Source organism: Ambystoma mexicanum, chromosome 1p (genome assembly GCF_040938575.1).
Source record: "Ambystoma mexicanum isolate Mex_15411 chromosome 1p, UKY_AmexF1_1, whole genome shotgun sequence".
Lineage (NCBI taxonomy): Eukaryota > Metazoa > Chordata > Amphibia > Caudata > Ambystomatidae > Ambystoma > Ambystoma mexicanum.
In genome coordinates, this window is record NC_090921.1 from 1012176207 (window position 1) to 1012198743 (window position 22537).

The 22537-nt window shown below is 46.3% G+C and overlaps 1 protein-coding gene across 2 annotated transcripts in view; it reads right to left on the reverse strand.

Moving 5' to 3' along the window:
- GLG1 (golgi glycoprotein 1) overlaps nt 1–22537 on the reverse strand; it is a 1453447-nt gene that overhangs the window by 948437 nt on the left and 482473 nt on the right. For both annotated transcript variants that reach the window (XM_069655141.1, XM_069655148.1), the window contains exon 11: nt 15229–15385. In XM_069655141.1, the coding sequence (XP_069511242.1) occupies nt 15229–15385 (157 nt within the window). The remainder of the gene's footprint in view (nt 1–15228; nt 15386–22537) is intronic.

Genomic DNA, 22537 nt, shown 5'->3' on the forward strand with positions numbered 1-22537 from the left:
CAGTATCTAGATAACATCTTAAGACCTAGAGCCATGAAATTGAAAGCGTATCTTAAGGATACAACTGACGTACTTATCAAGCTTAAATCTTGGAATTGGGAGAATGATCGTCTATTAGCGACATTGGATGTAAAAGCACTGTATACATCGATCCAGCATACATGGGCGCTAAAAGCAATAGACCATACCTTTAAGGAGGACTCGGCATCAATGTATCACCAGATTCAAATGATAAAGAAAATGTTGGAATCTTCTTTTGAATGCAACATCTTTAATTTCAATAATACATACTTTAAACAAACAAAGGGAGTTGCAATGGGCACCAAATATGCCTCTGCCCTAGCTAACATTTTTATGGGCTTATTTGAAGACAACTATTTACCAGGACAAAGCATACCAAAAAGAACTTGTGCATTGGTTTAGATATATAGATGTCCTAATACTATGGAAAGGAACAGAATTGGCGTTCATAGAATTTCAGAACAGGATCAATCATAATGAAATGGGAATTGAATTCACAGGTGTCTGATGCAAAAAGTATTAATTTTCTAGACCTTACAATCTATATAGAACAGAACCAAATCAGAACATGTACATATAGGAAGCCCACTGAAGTGAAGTGAACTCTACGCTACACGCAGCAAGCTGCCACCACAGACCAACCATCCGGAATATACCATCAGGGGAATTCTTAAGAGCAAGAAGAAATTGCCAAACAAATGAACATTTTGAACAAGAATGCAAGTTACTAAAAGCAAGATTCTTGGATATAGGATTTTCAAAACAATGTGTCAGTAAAGCCCTGAACAAAAGCGCATCGATAACACAAGAGCAAACGCTATTACCAAGGAACAAAGTGTCAGAACAACCAACCATTGCATTTATAACTAAATACAGTAGTGACCACAGAAACTTGAAAAGAATTCTGGCCAAACATTGGTATCTTCTAAAATTAGATGACAATATTGCCAACTATGTTGATGATAAACCTAGGATCACCTTTAAAAGAGCGCAAACCTTGAAAAATAAATTAAGCCCATCAAATTTACCGGCGGAGCCAGATATGGAGGAAACATCTAATTGGCTAAAAGTAACAACTAACGGATTCAGAAAATGTGGGACATGCACAATGTGCAAATATGCTCATCCAAAAACGGATCAATTCTGCAGCACTAACAACAAGACCCTGAAGATAAGACAATCCATCAATTGTAGGACAAAATATGTAGTCTATGGAATCATCTGTGTGTGTAATTTGGTCTATATTGGCAGCACGATCAGAGAACTTAGAACTCGAATTAGAGAACACTTAGCGAAAATTGGGAGTCAAGACCCAAAACTACCATTAGAATGCCATTGGCAAGAGAAACACCAAATGGACAACAAGGCAGACATCAAGTTTATTGGTCTACAAAGAGTGACACCAGGAAGACGAGGAGGTGACAGGGAAAAGAAACTAAGACAAACAGAGGCGAAAATAATTTGTAAACTGAACGCTACGGTCCTTGGCCTTAGACAATGAAATGGTGTCTTTTCTTTAGAAACTTGAGAAACTACTATGTAATTATAATGTATCAGAATTATATGCCCTAATGCAGGAGTATATACTGTTAATCAAAAATGCACCACTTTGGACAAGGAATTGAGCTTTGTAATCATTACATTGTTATGAATATGTACCAACTTGAGGTGTACCAACTATCACCGTAATAGCCCACAGACTGGGGCTGTCCATTAACACTAATGCTCATATAACACCCAGTTCTTTCATAAACCTCACCCTAACACGCGGGCACAGAGGAATGTTACCTCGCTTTTGTAAGCACGCATTGCAGAAAGGAAAATAGTAACTACAAAATTCATATTTCAAACAGACAAGGCTCACAATTTATCTCAAAATAAAATTGATTAAAAAGTGTTAGTATATAATTTGGTAATTACTACACTGTTATCATTAAATGCACTAGTTTGAATAAAGGATTGAATAAGGGCCTAGATTTTCCCTCCAACACTTGGTACTATCATCATAATAACCTTCAGACTGTGGCTGACCAAGTAGAAACAGAAAATAATATGCTGTATTTTGCACCAAAAAGAACAATGCTCGCATCCAAATATATTCATCAATGTATACATAACATCTAGATTTTTCACAATCTCAGTGTAATGCGCCTAAGAACATAGGCACTGAGGCTTGTTTATTCACTTTGCAGCTCGTATTACAGAATCTAAGTAGTAATCACTGATTTCGATTTTTAAAACTGAAGATGCACAATTTATCTTGAAACTAAATGGATTATTAATGACTAACATTCAGTGATAATATTTAGAGTACAATAACATGCACCATGTATACTGTATTCGGTTTTAAGGTAAACCGAGCACAGTACAACATGGCCGCCATGTTGTCCCTCACTTAAACAGACAAAGGCCTTTATCAGAGGTCCGCTACCATAGTAACACTGACCTAACCAATATTTACAGAGACGACTACATGGCGCCCCCTCGAGATTTTTGCGGTACATAATCAGACGCGGAGACTCTGTCAAGGTAAGACACCGTCTAACAATTCAAGGCTCGTATGTGAACTAGGCAAAAAGGTATCTAGCACAGGTACGCGTGCAGTCACCTTTTGACGGAGCCCGCACCGCGATATGACACATTTTAATATTGGAGATCTATCGTATTGTCTGCTATTCAAAGCGTAATATTAATGGCACTAACATTAATAGTTCATCTATTTATAGAAGAAAATCTGAACAATTATTTTAAACTCCACAGTCTGAAAGGAGAATGTGATGGAAGCACGTATGACAATGCATTACTTACCGTAAAAGCATTTCTGATAGTATTTGCTTAGATTCACATGCTGTGCATAGGTCCGACATCCAGTGGTCACTGCAGAGTATTGCATTTTGTTTTTCGCAGTCGAAAAAGGGGACGTCGACAAGGCGTTTCTGTAACACTATCCCTATAGTGACGTGCGTTGTACCCACAATCCCTCACGCGTCGAGGTCCCTCAGTTTGTATTTTTCTGCCCTGAGGGAGCCTTCTAGACGTGAGTGAGTACAGAAAAGAGAGAAATATAGAAAAGGATGTCTATGTTCCTTCCATCCGAGCGGGGAGGAAGGGTGGGCGCATGTGAATCTAAGCAGATACAACCATCAGAAATGCTTTTACGGTAAGTAATGCATTGTCTTCTGATGTTTGTTAATCTGCTTAGAATCACATGCTGTGCATAGACTAGCGAGCAGTACCCGGAGTTGGCCGTGGGTTATGAGAAGGAACAGTAGAGAAAAGATGTCTTAATACTGCCTGTCCCACCTGGGAGTCAGATCTAGAGTGTGCATCTAGACAGTAGTGTTTTGTAAAGGTGTGCACAGAACTCCAGGTAGCCGCTTTGCAGATGGACTCAAGGGGAACATTTGCAATGAACGCTATGGAAGCCCCAGTGCCTCGAGTGGAATGTGCTCTTGGCTTGAAGGGTAGTTCTCTCTTAGCAAGAGTGTAACAGAGAGTGATGCATTGACCAATCCATCTAGATATAGTGGACTTTGAAACTGCATCTCCTTCTCTTCCTGCTGCCACAGAGACAAAGAACAGATTAGTCTTTCTCAGTGGTCCTGTTCTTTCCATGTAGAACATGACAGCTCTGCGTTCATCTAGTGTATGCAGACTTTCTTCTCCCAAGCTGGAAGGGTTCTGAAAGAACGTTGGTAGTTCTATTGACTGGTTTACATGAAATTTCGAGATTAATTTTGGTGCAAACCTTGGGTGTGTGCGTAGAACCACCTTATCCTTGTGAACTGTTACGAAGGGGTCCAGTACAGAAAGCCTTTAGTTCACTTACTCTCCTAATGGAGGTGATAGCTATTAGGAAAGCAGTCTTAAGAGTGAGGTCTTTAAGAGTTGCCTTGTGCATGGGTTCAAAAGGAGGGCCCATGAGTCTAGAAAGTACCACATTTAAGTCCCATCCGGGAGCTGGGTTAGCTATCGGAGGGTGTATTCTCTTTACCCCCTCCATGAAGGCCTTGATAACTGGTATCTTCCACCACGACACTTTAAGTTGGGAAGTGGTGTATGCAGAAAGTGCCGCTAGGTGGACTTTAATAGAATTGAATACTAGACCCGAGTCCAGTAAATGGGTCAGGTACAGAACAATTTGTGTGGGAGAGCAGTCAACAAGGTTGATGTTTCTTCCCCTAGACCAGATGACAAATCTTTTCCACTTGCTAGAATAGCAGTGGCGAGTATTAGGTTTTCTGGCTTCCCTGAGGATGTCCATACATCTCTGCGGGAGTTGTAAATGTCCAAATTCTATGATCTCAGGAGCCAGGCTGCTAAGTTCATGGTCTGAGGGCATGGATGCAGTGTCCTGCCCTTGTCCTGTGACAGCATGCTGTACGGGCAGGGAAGTTTCACTGGGGGAGATAGGGACATCTCCATCAAGTGAGCGAACCATGGATGCCGGGCCCACATTGGGGCCACTAGTATCATGGTAACCTGCTCCTGGTGCATCTTGTGTACCACTTTGTTGAGAAGGGGAGTCAGGGGAAAGGCGTAAACAAATTTCCCTGACCATTGAATCGACAGACAGTTCCCCTTGGACTGGTTCTGGGGGTACCTGGAGGCGTAACTTTGGCATTGTGAGTTTTCCAGAGTTGCGAACAGGTCTATTTCCGGGAAACCCCATTGCGTGAAGACGTCTAAGACGATGTCTTCGTGCAATTGCCATTCGTACTCTTCGGGCAGGGGGAAGTCTCTGCTGAGTTTGTCTGCTAGCAGATTGAGTTCCCCTGGTACATGTTGTGATAGTAGAAACATGTTGCGTTTGAGAGCCCACTTCCATATATTCTGGGACAGCTTGGACAGTCCTGGAGAGTGAGTGCCCCCTTGCTTGTTGAGGTAGTACATGGCTGTGGTGCTGTCTGTGAGGACCATCACTGTCTTTCCTTCTAGGTGTTCCTGAAAGGCTTTCAGTGCTTTGAACACCGCTAGTAGTTCCAGCAGGTTTATATGCTTGGATGCTAAGCTCCGAGTCCACGCTCCGTGAGCAGTCTGATGGGATAGGTGAGCCCCCCCCCCCAATCCTGTAAGGGATGCGTCTGTGGTTAGAGTGGCTTCCACTGCGGGTGTGGCAAAAGTTTTCCCTAATAACAGGTTTTCTTTTGTCCACCACCGTAGCGAGAGAACCAAGGCCTGCGAGACCACCACTAGATCGTCCCATTGTCCGCTGGCCTGACACCACTGGCTGTAGAGCCACTCTTGCATTGGGCGCAGGCGCGCGTGAGGTACCAAATAAATACATGACGCCATCATCCCTAGCAAACGCATTGCTTTGCGTACCGTCACCTCTCGACCTGCCACATAATGGGGGATCTGAAACAGCATGTTTTGGGCCCTCTCGTTGGAGGGGAAGACGAGGCCGTCCTTTGTTCGAATTAGAGCCCCTAGGAATTATTTGATTTGGCTGGGGTCTAAGCTGGACTTCTTTTCATTGATGGAGAAGCCCAGTTGGGACAAAAGGTCTACAGTCTTTTGGGTATTGGAGAAGCATGTTTCGTAAGAATCCCCTGTTATGAGCCAGTCGTCGAGGTAAGGGTATACCGGGATGGATAACCTGCGTAGGTGGGCCGCTGCCACTGCCAGTACTTTCGTGAATACCCTTGGTGCAGATGCTATCCCGAAGGGTAGTACTCTGAACTGGTAGTGCTTGTTCTCTATCTTGAACCTGAGGTATTTTCTGTGCGCTGGCAACATTAAAATATGAAAGTATGCATCTTTCATGTCTAGTGTTGTCATGTAATCCCCTTGTGATAACAGTGGGATTACTTCCTGCAAGGTCACCATACAAAACTTTTGGGGTTTGACAAACTTGTTCCCTGGGCGCAGATCTAATACAGGGCGCATGGTTAAGTCCTTTTTGGGTACAAGGAAGTACACTGAATAAATACCTTCTGTTACCTGAGATAGGGGGACAGCCTCTATAGCTTCTTTTTTCAGTAGCTCTTCTACTTCTTGAAGAAGAATGGTGAGGTGTTCCGGTGTCATGCGTCGGATCCGTGGGGGTCTGTACTTCGGGGAACCGTTGAATTCGATGCAGTATCCGTGGGCTATGGTGGATAAAACCCAGCGGCCTGACGATATTCCCTCCCATGCTGATAGGAACGATGTTAGCCGGCCCCCAACCGGTGATGCATGGGAGGGGACCCGAATCTTCGGGTCATTTGTTCGTATTGGGCGTGGAACCTTTGCGGCTGGAGCTGCGACCTCTTCCTTTGCCACGGCGTTGGCCTCTTTGACTGAACTGGTTGTTACCCTGGTTAGAGGGCCAGTTGGTAGCAGAGGAAAATTGCTGTTGGTTTTGCTGGCGTTGGCCACGAAAGGAGCGTCTATTGCCATAGCCCCGTCTGTTAGGGGGCCTAGAAATTTGGTCAAGAGTCTTGATGGTATCAAACTCTTTCTTCGCATGTTCTAGGGCCTCATCAACTGCTTTCCCAAACAGATGTGTTTGTTCTATGGGCTTATTTATCAGGGAAGCCTGGGTTTCCGGCTTAAATCCCGAATTGCGCAGCCAGACATGGCGTTTGAGAAGTATTCCCTGAACCAGGGAACGGCCAGCCATCTCTGCGGCATCTAAGGAGTTCTTTACGATGCCCTGGTTTACAAGAGTTCCCTCTGAGATGATAGCTAACAGGCGTCAACGCAGGGGTTCTGGTGCATCCTCTGCTTCGCTGCGCAGCTTGCTCCACTGTGCATCTGCGTAGCTAGCTAGTAGGGAATTGTTATTTGCAATCCTAGTTGAGAAGGCTGCGGAGGTCGTGATTCTCTTCCCAAGTGCATAGAGCTTCTTGCCCTCTTTGTCAGGTGGTGCCTCACTAGTGGATAGTGGTACCCCCGCTCATTTTCTTGTATTAGTAACTACAAGGGAGTCCGGAATAGAATGTCCTCTGATGTACAAGGGGTCAGAGGACGAAGGGCTGAAGAGCTTTTCTATCCGAGGGTTGACCCCTCTGACTAATGCAGGATTGGAAAGGGAAGGAGTTATTCTTCTCTTTATAGAAGCCATGAGCGGAATACACTGACTAACAGGGGCTTTTTCTTTAATAACTTTTTCTACAAAGTCTATGTCAGGAAGAGTTTGCCCTGTGTCTATTTCAAAATGTGCTGCTGCCTTGCGCAATAGTGCATTAAGCGAAGGTTGGTCATCTATGGAAGAGGTGTTTCCAATAGGTGAATCCTTGGGAGGAGAAGGGTGAAAGGCATCAGGGTCTGAGTCCACTGATGGGGATTGCCAAGGCTGCACTGATGGGGATTGCCAGGGCTGCGAGGTAGCTATATCTTCTTCAAAAACTCCTGCACTAGTGTAAGGATCTTCTTCAAACCCCTCTTCCTCATGTTCTTCCTCTCCACCCAAACCCTCCTCATATTCCTGGAGGTATTGCTCCTCTTCAGTGAGGTCATATACGTCTGTAGAAAGGGGAAACAGCCTAGGGATCTTGACCCTAGGGTCATCCTGGGGCCATTCTCTTGGTCGTGTGTGTGTGGGTGGGTTTTGGCTTCCCAAAAACCTTTCCATTTTCTCCATACAAGAATGGAGTCTTTCAAGGTTCTCATGGGGGACCCCTGAATAGTCTAGAGGGGGGAAATCAGTGTTTTCACCTTCCAAACGCTTAGAACGCTCCCACAACGTCGAAGAAAGGTTTCCGTCGCCCTCAGAAAAGCCCTCCGGTAGTTCAGAAGTGCCCTTAGATGAAGGGGGCAGTTCCTGGCTACTCTTGTGCTTTTTCGGCATTTCTATAGTTTTTTGTGCGGTATTCGACGTCTGTTTCGTCGTCCGCTTAAGTTTGTCTTCGGAAACAATTCTCGCCAGGCTCTTGACAACGAGTTTGTCAGTAGAGGGCTCTGGTGTCGACGTTGCCTGCATTACGCGTTGTTTCTCGACGGCCGCTCTATGGAGCGTTACGTCGGATGATTTTGAGGTAGCGCCCGTGTTTGATGAAAGCCCAATCGCTGGTCGCGGCTGCGTTTGCGGGTGGGGCTTGAGACCCTTACAGTCTGAGGTAGACGCCGGAGTGCCCTGCGTCCCCTTCGGCGCTGATGGATCCTTCGTCATCGACGAAGAAGAGCCGTGGGTTGTGTGCTTAGGCCTATGGGGTCTATGTGCGTCCTTGTCGCCGGGGTGTTCATCCCCCATAAGCAGGGCGTGAGCCGAGCCCGTCGGGGCCGGGGACGGACGTCGAGGAGCGCGAGTGCTCCTTCTGGGGGTTAATGACTTCCGTAACGGACTTCGAGTTATCACCCTCCTCGTCACTTTCTGTAACAGCGGCGGCAGGTGAGGAAACTGACTTCGACATAGCGTAGTCCGCCCACCTCTTAACTTTTCGTTCTTTAAGAGTTCTTGGTTTCAAGAGCTTACAGGCCGCGCAGCTGTCCTTATGATCGAGGGGCAAGCAACGATTACAGAGCTTGTGTTTATCCTTCCAAGTGTATTTGCCCCTACAGCGTGGGCAAAACTTAAAAGGTGTCCTCTCCATAGCTGAGGCAATAATAACTGGTGATAACAACCGCAAGGGAAAGATAGGGGAGAAAGAAAGACATTCTCAAAGAGAAGATAAAAGTTCGAACCCCCACTCTCCCTACTGTATGTTGGCCGGCGAGGCCAGGCCATGTGTTCGGCAGCGCCGACGGATCCCCTCCGTCTCTTCCCCTCCGTCGAAAACTTGCTCGGCGGAAAAACAGCTTCACAGCTAACGTCGAGTGGAGGGATCTTTAACAATATAATAAGTATAATTAAGGACCGAGGTCCGTAGTAAGTATTTTGCAATGTCTCTCTAGGAGCTCCGCGTAAGGCGACCAGAAGCTGGGCAGAAAAAAACAATCTGAGGGACCTCGACGCGTGAGGGATTGTGGGTACAACGCACGTCACTATAGGGATAGTGTTAGACACGCCTTGTCGACGTCCCCTTTTTCGACTACGAAAAACAAAATGCAATACTCTGCAGTGACCACTGGATGTCGGACCTATGCACAGCATGTGATTCTAAGCAGATTAACAAACATCAGAAATATCTTTTTGTAATACAAATGGGTCACAGAAATGATATTTCAAATTTTCCTATCCGTAGGGATCTAACCCAACTTAATATGGAACAAACTTGCCAAAACTATACAGGGGCATTAGAGGACTTCGAAGGTAAAATGCTGAATACTAATTCATAGATTTAATGGATGCATACTAATTAGCATAAACCTAATTAACTGTTTGCATCTACTTTTGTGTCCCTTACTTATCCATCCCCTTCCCCCACCCTCTGTGTCTGGCTTTTTATTTTTATTATTTTTATCCTTACCATTATTTATTTTCTTGGTATTATTGTTTTTGTTCTGGATTTTTGAAATGGATTGCACTTGAAATGTACATATCTGAACCATTGTATACTTTGTTCTTTTCATGTATATCCATCACTACTATCAATATATGGTGCTATGATAGGATAATAGCCCTGATTTGAAGAAGGTCTCATGGTAGACCGAAACACGTGTCATCATAAAAGGGCACTTTGTATAACAATAAATATATTTCAACTTTGAATATTGGGCGCAGTCTCCTTCCGGGTTACCCAACCCTACCTTAAACAAATTCCGACACAACTTTTGGAAGAAAAGGATGAACCCTAAGGACAACCCTGGCCCTATGGAACACTGAAGGGTGGATTAACAGAAAGTGCCTGCAACTTACACTCAAGCGGAAGTGACCACAACTAAAAATACAGTTTAAAGTCAGTCTCAAAGGGCAAGAATGTAAACGCTCAAACAGAGCTCCCATGAGGAATTTTAGAACCAGGTTCAAATCCCAACCGGGCACCTGGAAAGGAGACGGTGGAACACATTAGTGAGCCCTTTCAGAAACTGAGCAAGGAATTTTAAAATAAGAACACTCAGACGAGCGCTTAAATATGGACAGCGCCGCCAGGTAACCTTTAATGGTACCCACTTGTAGGCCCTTGTGGGCTAGCGAAAGCAATAAAATCAGAACCACAGTAATGGCACATGAAAAAGGATTCACATTCTTAACCCTGCACCAGTCGCAGAACTTTCTCCAATGGCACCGGTACAGGGACTTCGTTGCAGGCCTTCTGGCCGAAAGCAACACCTCCATCAGGTCTTCAGGGAGGACTCAATCCTTATACGTCAACCTTTCAGAAGCCAAGCATGAAGGTTGAGGGACTTGACCTGACCCCCCCCCCCCACCCTCCTGTGAGAGCAGATCCTCTCGGGAGGGAAGACGTCGTGGAGGGCAGATGGACATGTCGAGAAGGTCCGGGTTGCACGTTCTCCTGGCCCATGCCAGAGCAATGAGGATCATTCGGGAACCAATCCGCCATAAGCTCCGCAGCACTTGCGGAATGACAGGGACTGGAGGAAACGCGTACAGCAGTGGGAAGGACCACTCCATTACGAGCATGTCCCCCAAGGGTCCTTTTGGGGGAAATTCCCGCAAGCAGAATCTTTTGCACTTCCGGTTGACACTGGTGGCAATGAGATCCACTTGTGAGGTCCCCCAAATGGCGAAGATCTCCAGGAGAATCTCCTGAGCCAGATCCCACTCGTGGGAGACCCAGTTCTGCCTGCTCAGAGCGTCCGCCGCCGCATTTTCAGCCAAATGAACTGCCGAGATCGAAATTTCCTGCTGGATGGCCCAGAACCAGAGATTCATCGCCTCTGCACAGAGGGAGACCCTGCCCCCCACCCCTTTTTGTTGCGGTAGTGCATGGCCACTGTATTGTCTGTCAGAATCAGGACAGTCTTCCCCGCACAGGACGGCAGAAAAGCCTTCAGGGCTAGCCAGACGGCCCTCAGCTCCAACAGATTGATATGGAGTCTGGACTCCGGAGACCGACTGTTGACTGTCAACTCGTTGGCATGAGTTCCCCATCCCGTGAGGGATGCGTCCGTCACGATCGTCACCTCCGGCCAGGTTAGCCAAAATGGAGCCCCCTTCATCAGATTGCCTTCGACAGCCCACCACAGAAGATCCTGGGCGACCGAGGGCGGCACCTGAACGGGATCCGACAACCTGCCGAAGGACTGACCACTGCATCTTGAGCCCACTGCAGGGACCTCATCCGCAGCCTGGCCTCTAGCACCAGCACATCTGCAGAATGTGATCAGCCCTCACCTGGGGAGGGAAACAACCCCAGGGACAGGACAAGCACTGCTCCGATGTACTGGAGCAGCTGTGTAGGTGTCAAGTGGGACTTCTTTAAGTTGAAGGAGAAGCCAGTCCTGTGAAGGGAGTGGCAGGTGACTGACAGATGATCCAGGACTTGCTCGGGAGAGCACGCCCTGATCAACCAATCGTCCAGGTAGGGGTAGACTTGAAACCCCTTTTCCAAAGATATGCTGCCACCACCACCAAGAGCTTGGTGAAGGACCCTCGGGGCCAAGCTCAATCTGAAACTGAAAATGCGAGTCGCCAACCGCGAACCTCAGGTACTTCTTGTGCTTGGGATGAATGGGCACATGAAAGTAAGCGTCCTTGAGGTCTAGACACCAACCCGTCCTGAAGTTGAAGGGCCTGGAGGACTTGAGAGTAACCATCTTGTACTTGTCCTTCCCGAGGAGCTTTTTTCAAACCATGCAAGTCCATGATGGGTCTCAATCCCCTGTCTTTTTTCGGAATCAAAAAATATGGGGAATACCATCCCTTGTTACTCTACGCTACAGGCACCAGTTCTATGTCGCCTTTCTCCAGCAGGGATTTGATTTCCTGCGCAAGGAGCGGACCCAGACTCTTCGAAGAGATTCCCAGGTGGATTGTCGTGAGGCATCTGCCGGAATGGAAGACAGCAGCCGTGGGCTAGGATATCCAGAACCCACAGATCTGAAGTAATGTCACACCATTCTACAAGATGCCTTCCCCCAACCGGCGAACGATGGGATATGGCCTCATGACTGAGCTGAAGCGGCTGCGCAAGTGCCTGAGAGCAAAGAGGCAACTGCCCGAGCGGCCTTGGCACCTCGAGTACCCGGTTTTCCACCTCTGGTACTCCTACAGTGGCCCCTTTGACTTGCAGCTCCCCTCGATGTACAAAAGGAAGAGTAGTATCGAAAAGGAACCTCCCCTCCATTGCTGAACCCTAGGACGAAAAGGCAGAGGTTGGCGAACTGCAGCGCTCAATGACTTTGCTGCAGCTTTGGAGCTCTGCAACCTCTCAAGGCTCTCGTCAGCCTTGCTGCCAAAAAGATGGACACCATCAAAGGGCAAGTTGAGAAGCCGGGCTTGCAAGTCAGGAGCAAGCCCCGACTTCCGCAACCACGCAAATCTGCGCATCACAGTGCTCGCCGCTAAGGACCGGCTGACAGTCTGCCATGTTCAGACCTGACTGAACGGATTCACACATGGCATCCTTGCCATCCTGAACGAGGGCAAGAAAAACATCCCGTTCCTCCCCTTTGGAAATATGTTCAGCCGCCAAAGAGACAATTCCACAGAGTGTGAGTGAAACATGCTAAGGCACACACAGAGTTGGCTGCCTGTAAAGCCATACCCCCTGAACACTTTCTTCGCCCAGCCAACAAAATGTTTGTCGTCCCCATCAGGAGGGATGGTTGGGTACGACGCCTGCACCAGCAAACACTCCGGGGAGGGGAGCATAGTCGAGTAGCAGGGGTCGGTACTGGCTGGACGGTATTTTTTCGGCAACAACTTGCTCCCAGCCGGGAGACTCTCCGTAGCAGTTCAAGCCGCCACCACACTTCTCTGTAAAGCCATATGAAATGGCAGCACCGGGTCAGTGGGCGGACCTTGGTCAAGGATATCTGACAGGTCGTCTTGTAGAAAATCCACTGGTGGCGCAGACCACCCCAAGTACTCAGTCACCCTCGACATGAGTTGCCTGTACGAAGATTCAGCATGCGTACCAGGCTCAGGCCTGCCAAACTCAACCTCCGGGGAGGCATCAAGACCACTGGCATCATGCAAAGACTGACGCAGGTCTTCCAACTGGCTATGACCAGGTAACAGGTCATCAGGAACCTCATCAGGAACCAAACCTTCCTCAGACCCTTCATCCACCTAAGATGTAATCCAGAGGCTGGAATAAATCCCTGGACTAGGGCACACTAGGCACTTCAGAGTTTCCACTGATGCACGGGGTACCTCTGGTAAAGACTCCAAAAAAGGAGTGTATTAAAAAAAAAAAAAAAAAAAAAAAAAAGTAGAGCGTGGCGCCGATGGCTTCGACACAGACCTCGAGGGCGGTGCCCCGAGCTTGTCCGATGGCCTCGGCCCCGATGACTTCCTCAGAGGCGGAGTCTCGAGAGTCCCTCGATGGACATGGCGCTGATGGCGACATCTTCTTAGAAGACGTCACAGGCTCTACTGGTCTCGAGGGCGTCGAGGACCTGGAGCGGCATGGCTAGAGTGATCCACCTTGTCCAACTGGGACCTCGAAGGTTCCCGGTGATCGCACCGACCATCCGAGCCTGGCAGCATGCAAACGGTGGCCCTAGCGCGTTCCTTGCCGGCTTCTCTCGAAGGCATAGACGGAACGGAGCCCTGTGACTCGAAAATCGCCAACATTTCCTTACGAAATGTGTTCCATTCTGCAGGAGCGGAATGCTTGGTAGGACAAGCTACCCGCCGCCTGGCGGAATCCTCTGACGAGGAAAGCGACCGGTGATTGTGCTTCCGTGATGCCTTGAAGAGGCAGAGGAATGGCAGGAACCACTCCGGGACCAAGACCCCCCCTGGACTTACGCCGACGCGTAGTCACCCCTCGAATCGTCGGTCGAAAGCCCAGCAGATTTCGACTTTTGGGGTTTGGAAACCCTACCTACCGACAGCTTCTTTCGCTCCTGCAAGGCCTTTGACGTCAAAGACTGGCATTGGTCACAGTCATCGGTGGCGTGGTCCTCGCCGAGGCACCAGAGGCAGACGTCGTGCGGGTCCGTAAGTGACATCTTGGAACCGCAGTCCCGACACTTCTTGAATCCTGACCACAGGGTAGAAGAAATGATAATTTCACAAACCAAAGTGAACACGTTCGCGGAAAAAACAGAACTGAGGCTACGGGCATCATGCATCCTTCTTATAACATCCGGTGACATCGACTCAAAGGAGGCCCTCGAGGACAGCCTATCGACGTCAGACGCAGGAAATTTTCCGAAGCACCACAGCTGTGGTGATTACCTGTCAAAGATGTGGAATACGTCGGAGGAACCAATCCCTTTGAAATATATATTGGGCACTTTAGACAGACCCTTAAATGCCCTTGAAGGGTAAATTATTATTTAGCAGTTTCCTTGAGTCTCGCTCTCTGCAAAGAGGTAGGACTCCTGTGGTGTGCACCTACTGAAGAAAAATAGGCAAGACCAATCCAAAAACTGGTGGCACACTGCAGTCAGGTTAATGGTGCTCAGCAAATCTGCACTGCAGGAACTACCTTACTTTGAAAAGAAATATTGTGAAAAGGAAAAAGGCAAAATGGAAGAAAGCCAAAATGGAAGAAAGCCAAGAGCACTGGTTCCAAACAAAGAACGCAAACACGTGTCACAGCAGGAATCAGCCAAAAACAAAGTATTAGCAAGCTGAGGAGGAATAGGAAAGCCAGTGGTAGTTGGAGGGGAGCCAGGCAGACAATTGCCTGGACACAACCATTTGTCTTAGCTTAGCATTTTACACAGAATGGCTGCATTGGCGCTGGCACATAGGAGATCGACATAGTAGCACTTCAATCCTTCTATAAAAATCCCCTACATGATTAGTCCTCAATATTACCCAAATGGTGGCAGAAGCAATTGTCACCATTTGCAACTTTCCAAGTGGAGGAAAACCGGGGATGTGATAATTGTCTAAACACAGAATATGTAACATGTAGAAGACCATCAAGGTAGACAATAAAAGGTCAAACGGAACTAAAAAGTACACAATATAACTGTCTAAACAGAAAATGCATGAACTAGCTAGCTCAAGAATTGACAAGCCTCATACACCTCTTTAGATGACAATCGGAGAAACTTCAGCTTCAGTTAGGGGCGAGGCCTCTAGAGACAATGGTTGAGATCTTGGGTCCACCATTTTTGCGCCACCCTCAACATCCTGCCCAAATTGTCCCTTCTACTGACAATGTAACATCGAAGGAAGAACATGCAAAAACAAAAAGATGCAGAATGATGCAAAAGATGTAAGGTAAAGGCAAACGTCCAATTTAAGTGGCATACCCTTCTGCCTTGCTCCTCTGTTCGATAGGCATGTCTGTATAAGCAGGAGAAGACCGCCCCTGGTGGCATAACTTCACTGGTGGTCTCATTCCACCCTTGGGTGTGACAGAGCCTCAAAGCATCCCCTTGACACTTGCGAAAAAGTATCGGATCCAGCCTGTTTAGTAGAAAACAAACTTAAGTGAATGGGGCATTAGGAAAGAAAAGTGGATTAGTAAGCAGTGGCAGGGATTTAGGTGCTCACCCAACACAGGCAGCAAACCCTAAGAAAATCATTTGACAACTCATTTGCCATTTGTTGTGGCCTTCAACTGAATATTTAGTTTGAAATTGGTAGATTTACCTATACAGAAGAATCTGATCAAACATTACATGCAATACTGATATGCAATGCCAGGTGGAGGTTTATCAGTTCAACACCGTCAACACAACTTACTAAATAAACACAAAAAGTCTCTCCCCTAGCAACATTGAAGAATGGCATGGCTTATTTACAAAGAGGGAAACATTGAACATTAGAATATTGTAATACTTTCTCAGGCTGGAGATGTATAGTTCCCGTTAGTCCATGAAGCCCTTTTCGCTCTTATGTAAGCGTCATAGAATTTGTACTGGCTTTTTCTGAGCAATTGTCAATTTTCATATGGATTTTCAGAACCTGACCTGTGGGAGGGTTCTGAGAGGCCACACTAGTCCCGATCCAAACTATCACGGTGACAATGACTGAACAGTAAAGCAGACTTCAGCACCTACTGGGCAGTGTAGAAGTAGTAGTAGTAGTAGTAGTAGTAGTACCGTGCATGTACAAAGTTGGGGAGCTCAAAGTGAGATCCCTCAAACTTTAGAATTTAACAGACAACTAAGCAGTAGAGTGAGAGCACTCCATAACCATCCCCTTATAACTCTAAGGCCCCTACAGCTTAAGCAATCCGTCCCCTAACAGGAAAATAGGGCTAGTGCCTTAAAGTGAACCGTCCACATTAGAACAGGTGTAGGGGGCAGGAAATGCAAAATCTTCGGACCAACTTGGACAAAACAGGTTCCAGAATAACACTATAGGAGTTAAAAAGCCAATTAGAAAGTTCAGAGTTACTGACAATCCCACAATAGGAATTATCCTTTGGGGTGGAAGTGATCCTGGCCAGAACTCAAAAGATCATAACCAGGCAGGAATGTTAGGAACTTCATTGGCCTAAAGTCTACTCCCAATGGCGGGAGGGGGTAATACATGTATTCAAGCTCGGAGCCTAATCTCCATTCTTCAGACCACCCGTAGGGTACCCATTTATTGGGAAACTTCTCATGTTGACCCATTAAGAGGACTCAAAGTCACTACCTGGGTCGGAATTGGAAAAACCAATCTAGGGTTAGCAAGGTTAAACAACCTCAGTTGAGCAAAGCCACTCTTCAGTGGCGTTGACCAAACAGCAAGGCTGAACGAAGGAGGCACTATTGTGTCAAAGTTAACACTCAAAAAATAAGGAGAAACCGCCATGCAGCTAAGTTATATTAAAGAATATGTATACTGTGCATTATTACCACCCGAGCAGACAGATGAGTTTTTTTTGTGGGGTTGGTTGGTGGTGGTGGTGCTTTATCGTACCCACTCAGTATTGGCCACCTGCGGCACATGTCCCTGTGAGTGTCATGCATTTTGGTGTGCTAAGGGGTCTCCCTCCTATATGCTCTGCATAGTTGTGGGTTTAGTGGTGATGCCCGTTAAGTAAGAATTTGTACAGTCCAACTGTTTGGAGATTTTACAAGACATCACTTGGTATTATTTAATCCACCTTTTAATATAGGCCTTTACTACACAAGTTAGAGTGCCTGAGCACCCAGGCTTATCTTAAGAGGGGTAATATGAGCTCTAGAGCTGTACAATGAAATTAGTAAAAACAGTTATCCAAGTAAACTTACAAAGTTATAGTAACTATTTATTTATATATACACAAGGATAATTAGACATTTCTTATAAAGCAGCAACTAATATTAACATTAAATCAAAAAATTAGGAATCAGTTACACAAGAGCAATAAAGTAGGCGAGTAAACTTAACTTACGCTAAACATGTTCCAGCACAAAGTGGGGTAACTTGGTCAGTATTAGCACTTATTTACGATAACCATTATAATATTGGAGTTTCAAGGAGGGAAAAGTTAGTCAGACCAGGACATACATGACTAGTAAAACAGTTAGATTCTCCCAGATGTCAGCAGTCGGATGCCAGCAATAGTGTTCAACAATTAAAACCTGTGAGGGAACAAGCACTGCCAAAGCCAATAATTTCAGAAGTGGAGCCTTTAGGGAGCCAGTCAATGGGCCAGTTCAAAGTTCTGATGTACTCTGCTTAGAAAACGTTTTACAAGAACAGTAGGAAGAAAAAAAGGAAAAAAAAAAATCACAGAAGCCCAAGTAGAATTGCCTTGAGAAGCACAAGCTGGGAGGCCACTGCAGGCGAGTTGTGGGGTTTAAAATAGTACCCCAAGCTGGGAAGCACTACAAATGGCAAACGGTAGATGAACCTCAGCCCCACAGTACCTGAGAATTGAAGAATTGGTTCCAGCTGGATTCCTTCCTGGTCCTTGGTCATGGCGACGAAATGGTGGAAGTCTGACGGGCTATTGCAGCAGCACTCTGGAGAGGGATTCTGCAGCAATAGATTCTCCTGGATTCAGCAGCCTTTTGTGGTTTTGGTGCCTTTTTCTCAGCGCCAAAGAAGAACAGTTCTGTTTGGCAGTTATTTGATCCCTCAGGCCTAGACTCTGGATGAAAAGGTCTCGCTTCCTCTGGATGCCCACCAAGTTTTGGCCGGATTTGAACTTCCAAAGAATGCCCTCGATGGTCAGGGGTCCCCGGGCATTGGGATTCTGCAGCCTTGGCAGTCACAGCAGGTCGGATATTGTGCCAAAATGAAGCTCGTCTCGAGGCTAAATGGTCCCACCTGCCCAAGGGAGAAAATCATCCCTGGATTTGCGGGTATTCCCAGTCGAAACGAAAACGGGTCCAGCACACTTGCAGGGCTTCACCGGGAACTCTGCGGTCCAGGATTGTGCTGCTGGCGTCACTTCACGACGTCGGATGTTGTCCATCAGTGGCCGACTGCCACTAGTACCAAAAACCACGCCTTTTAAGCAAGTTCCCATTCATTCACATCCCTAGGGCTGTCAATCAACCAGCAGGTGACTTCCGGACAGTTAACCGGCCAATCAGAACTGGTTTTACTCAGGCACATTCAAAGGACAGGGAAGTTTCGGGACCCTCCCTCACTTCCTGCCTTCTCCAGAGACACTGGAGCCTGGGACTCAGACCTTGTTTAAACAGAGTAAAAGCCCAGATGGAACTGACAAGAAATGGCGAAGAAAATACGATCAGGGGCATTTTGGGAAAATTGTCACCCTTGGGTGCTGTACTGCAGCTGAGGAATCAGCCTGCATATGCATGGCACAAAAGTACTAAAAAGAAACCACTGCCACCAGCCATTCAAGTTAGTGTAACAAAAAGTTATATGAAGTGGGATGTAACAAGGACTCGACAAAGGGTGGTGTGTGCTGGACTGAAAAGAAAAAGGTATGAAAAGTCATCTTACTATTCGTGGGAACAGTAGGTCACCTAAGGGAATGTACTTAAACATTAAGAGGAGTCCAAGGGACTTCAATGCACTGCACAAAAAGGTGCTGTGCGTCACTATGCAAAAGGCAGATGCCTATAGAGTTTACCAGACTTCATTAAACAGTAAGAAACCAAAAGGTCCTAGTCACAAAAACACATGAGGGAGTGGGGAAAAAGTCCCACTAACTCTGAAGTAACAATTATCATGCCCCGAGTCCAGCAAATGTGCTAAGGATCTCGAACATTAAAGGGAATCGGCACAGACGAAAAAAAAAGTTATTTACCTGTGGTAACTTTCTTTCGACTGCATGTTCCCCCACATATTCCTCATCTCTGATATATTAAGTCTGCTTGCAACTTTTCCAAAGTAAGTTACAAGCAGACTTGAATATATTAAAGAGGGATATGTGAGAGGACAATTTGAAATTAAAATTCTCCCAATAATGCCTCCTCCGCCTCCCCTGGCCATGTTCAGACTAATGGAGGTCTACACAGATTTGTCCTCTTGCATATCCTTGTGTGCAACCACCATCGCCTCTCTGGGCCCCGAGAGGCCCTTGAGCTCCCATGGCTCCATAGTTTGTGTTTGGTCACCACTATGCCCTCTGTGGTTCAACTTAGAACGTTCCGATCTCTTAGTTTTCGTTGGGGCCCTCTATGCAACAGGTGCACCTGGGTCTCCCTCCCATTCTTAAGTCTTTACTTCCCTGCACTTTGTCAAGGTCTGGTCTAGTCCTCAGTCTTGCCATTTATATGTTCATTTTGTGGGCTGTGGTTGTTCATTTGTTCAAGTCCAGTTCTGAGTTGAAGAGCCTGATTTTTAGGAGTTGTCTGAATTTTAGATGGTCCTTCATGTTTCGTATAAATCTCGGGTGGGGGTTCCAAATTTTAGCAGTTAGGCAAGAGAAAGCTGATCCACCAAGTTTTTTTTTTTCTTGTGTATGGTTTAGCTTCCAGGCTGATGTCGTTGGTGGATCGTAGTGTTTTGGTTAACTAGTAAATGGTCATTTTCTTTTGCAAGTATTCTGCTCCTTGGCCGTGAATTGCTCGGTATGTTATGCACATTGTTTTGAATGCGATTCGTTTTTTGACTTGCAGCCAATGTAGCATCTTTAACGATGGAGTCCCTTACTGAGAGTTTGAGATGTCTGACCGCTGTGTTCTGTATACGTTGCAGTTTTTTTCAGTATATAAAACGGCATTCCGAGGTATAAGCAGTTTGCTATCCTGGACATCGAGTGACATGGCCAGTGTTTTGTGTAAAGGAGAGGAATGTTAGAATCTTTTTGATCATGTGTAGATGCAAGAAGTATTTCTTTGTGTTTACTTGTGGTTCCAGGGTAAGCTCATTATCCATTAGGATTCCAAGGTTTTTGACCATTTTGGGTCAAGTGAGCACGGCTACCTCTGTGGGCCATGGGATGTATTGGTTGCTTCCCTGGTTTTTGGATACAATCTTGATTTCTGTCTTGCATGGGTTGACCTTAAGGCATTTTGTGCTGATCCATTCATAAAGTTCTTTGAAACAGCCTACTAGCGTTGTGATCTCGTCTTGTACATCTTCGATTTTGTAGATGATTTGGGTGTCCTCTGCATAGTTGTAGCAGGTGAGGCCGTGCCTTTTGATGAGGTGGATTAGTGGAGTCATGTTGAAGAGGAGTGGATAAAGAGGATCCTTTTGGTACTCCACAGGTGGTATCCGCGGCACAGATTTGAATGATTTTCTCCACACTGTGCTCCGATAGGAAAGATTTAATCCAGAGCAGCGCTGTGTCGATCCTCATTTCTTCCAGTTTCTTAGAGAGGATGTTGTGGCTGGCTGTCAAATGTTGGAGAGGTAGAGCAGCATCAGGGCCAAGATCAGTGCCATCTCTGTCCCTCACATGGCTTTGAAGCCAGCTTGTGCAGGTCCAATAGTTGGTGGCTTTCCACATGTTCCAGTGGTTGTTCGTAGACCGGTCTCTAGATGTTTAGCCGGATAGGGAATGTTTGATATCCGTCTGTAGTTCAAGCGGTCTTCCACATCGCCTGTTGGATCCTTAATTGGTTTCATGGCCCACTGTATTCTCCTGTTGCGAGCGAATGGGTGAAGAGGTTTGTGGCATTCCAATGTCGTGCCCTGTGTAAGGATTAATGTACAGATGTCTGGTGGGCAGGGGTCCATTGGGGAGCCTGCTTTGTTGCTATGTTTCACCAGTATGAGAAATCTCTCCCCCAATAATTGGGTGAAGCTTTGCAGCTAGTTCTGTGGTTCCAGGGTAGATGGGGCATGGTACACAGTCTGGTTGATTGGTCTGCTTTGTTTGATCCAATATAGGTCAGTGATTTAATTTTTAAAGTTGTCTGCAAGATAATCAGTTTTTGGGAAGGTACCTGTATTGCACCCAGGTGGGTTTTCCATTTCATTTACGATGTTGAATAGTTCTTTCTGGATGTTGGTGGCATTTGGGATTCATTTGCATTCTTTTGGCTTTGAGAATTTCCTCTTTATTTGCTCCATTTTGTTTTTGATTGTATATTTTTTTTGTCTGGTCATAGTTTTTCATCCATTCTAGTTCGAGTTATTGGTTTGTTTTTTCCATCGTATTGAAGTGGGATGTAAACCATCCTGCCACTGCTTTCTTTTGTTATGGGATGTAGGGTTTTTCCAGGGAGATGCAGTCTATTGTTTTGGCGATCCATTCCTGGATTAGGTCTGCTTTTTCGTCTAGGTAGGGTCCGTCCAGGTTTGCGGTCGATAGTTGCGGATTCCAGTTCTTTCAAGTTACGTTTGCTGGTATTCGTTTCTTTTCCAGATTGCAGGGAGCTTTTGGTCCGTTTGAGTGCTTCATCTGGTAGTTTGATCACAAAAAATATGAGGTGGTCGCTCCATAATAGTTGGTCAGTTTTTTGTTGACTAGGATTGTGTTGCAAGCTTGTCCTGCTGTGCGTTGCTCCTTTAACCATCTGGCGCAGTTTCATTGACTCTGGCTGCTTGATTAGTGACTGAGTTAACATTCTCTTCTTCAAACCATATGTTGAAGTGCCCGAGGGTTATCAGGTGATCATGTTTGATGGGCAGGTTCATGATGGCTTCTATGAAGGTGTCTATGACGATTGCGTCCTAGGTCTATAGAGGAGTATGAATGTAACGTTTGTTTTGAGCTCACAGTAAGTTGAAGGACCAGGGATTTGCAGTTTGATGTTTATCAGGTTGTCTGTTTTTATTTTCAGGTGATATTTGTAAGCTATTGCAAGTCGTCCTCTTTTCCTTTTTTTTACCTGTGGGCATTTGAAGTGGTCAGGTAGACAGCAGTGTAATGAGACGTCGTAGCAATCACAACCAGGTTTCTGTGACTAACAAGGAACAAGTTATTTACCTGCAACTATTGTTCTCCAGCATGGGTCTGGCATGGATTCACATGCTCATGAATATGCCCCGTCAGGCCGGGAATCCTCAGTAAAAGAAAAAACAGTTTCACTTTCACTTACAAACTGTCATTCTCCTATAGACCAATCATTGAGCTCTGGGTCATACTGCCCCCATCCCTAAGCCCCTCCTCTGGCAGCCATCTCCAGATTTGGTAGCACGTAAAGTGGCAGTATGACCAAGAAGAGCCACACAGGGGCAGGAGGGAGGATTTGTAAGTGAATCTATGCCCGACCCATGCTGAGGACAAGTGTTCCAGGTAAGTAAATTGTTCCTTCTCTAGCATGGGCT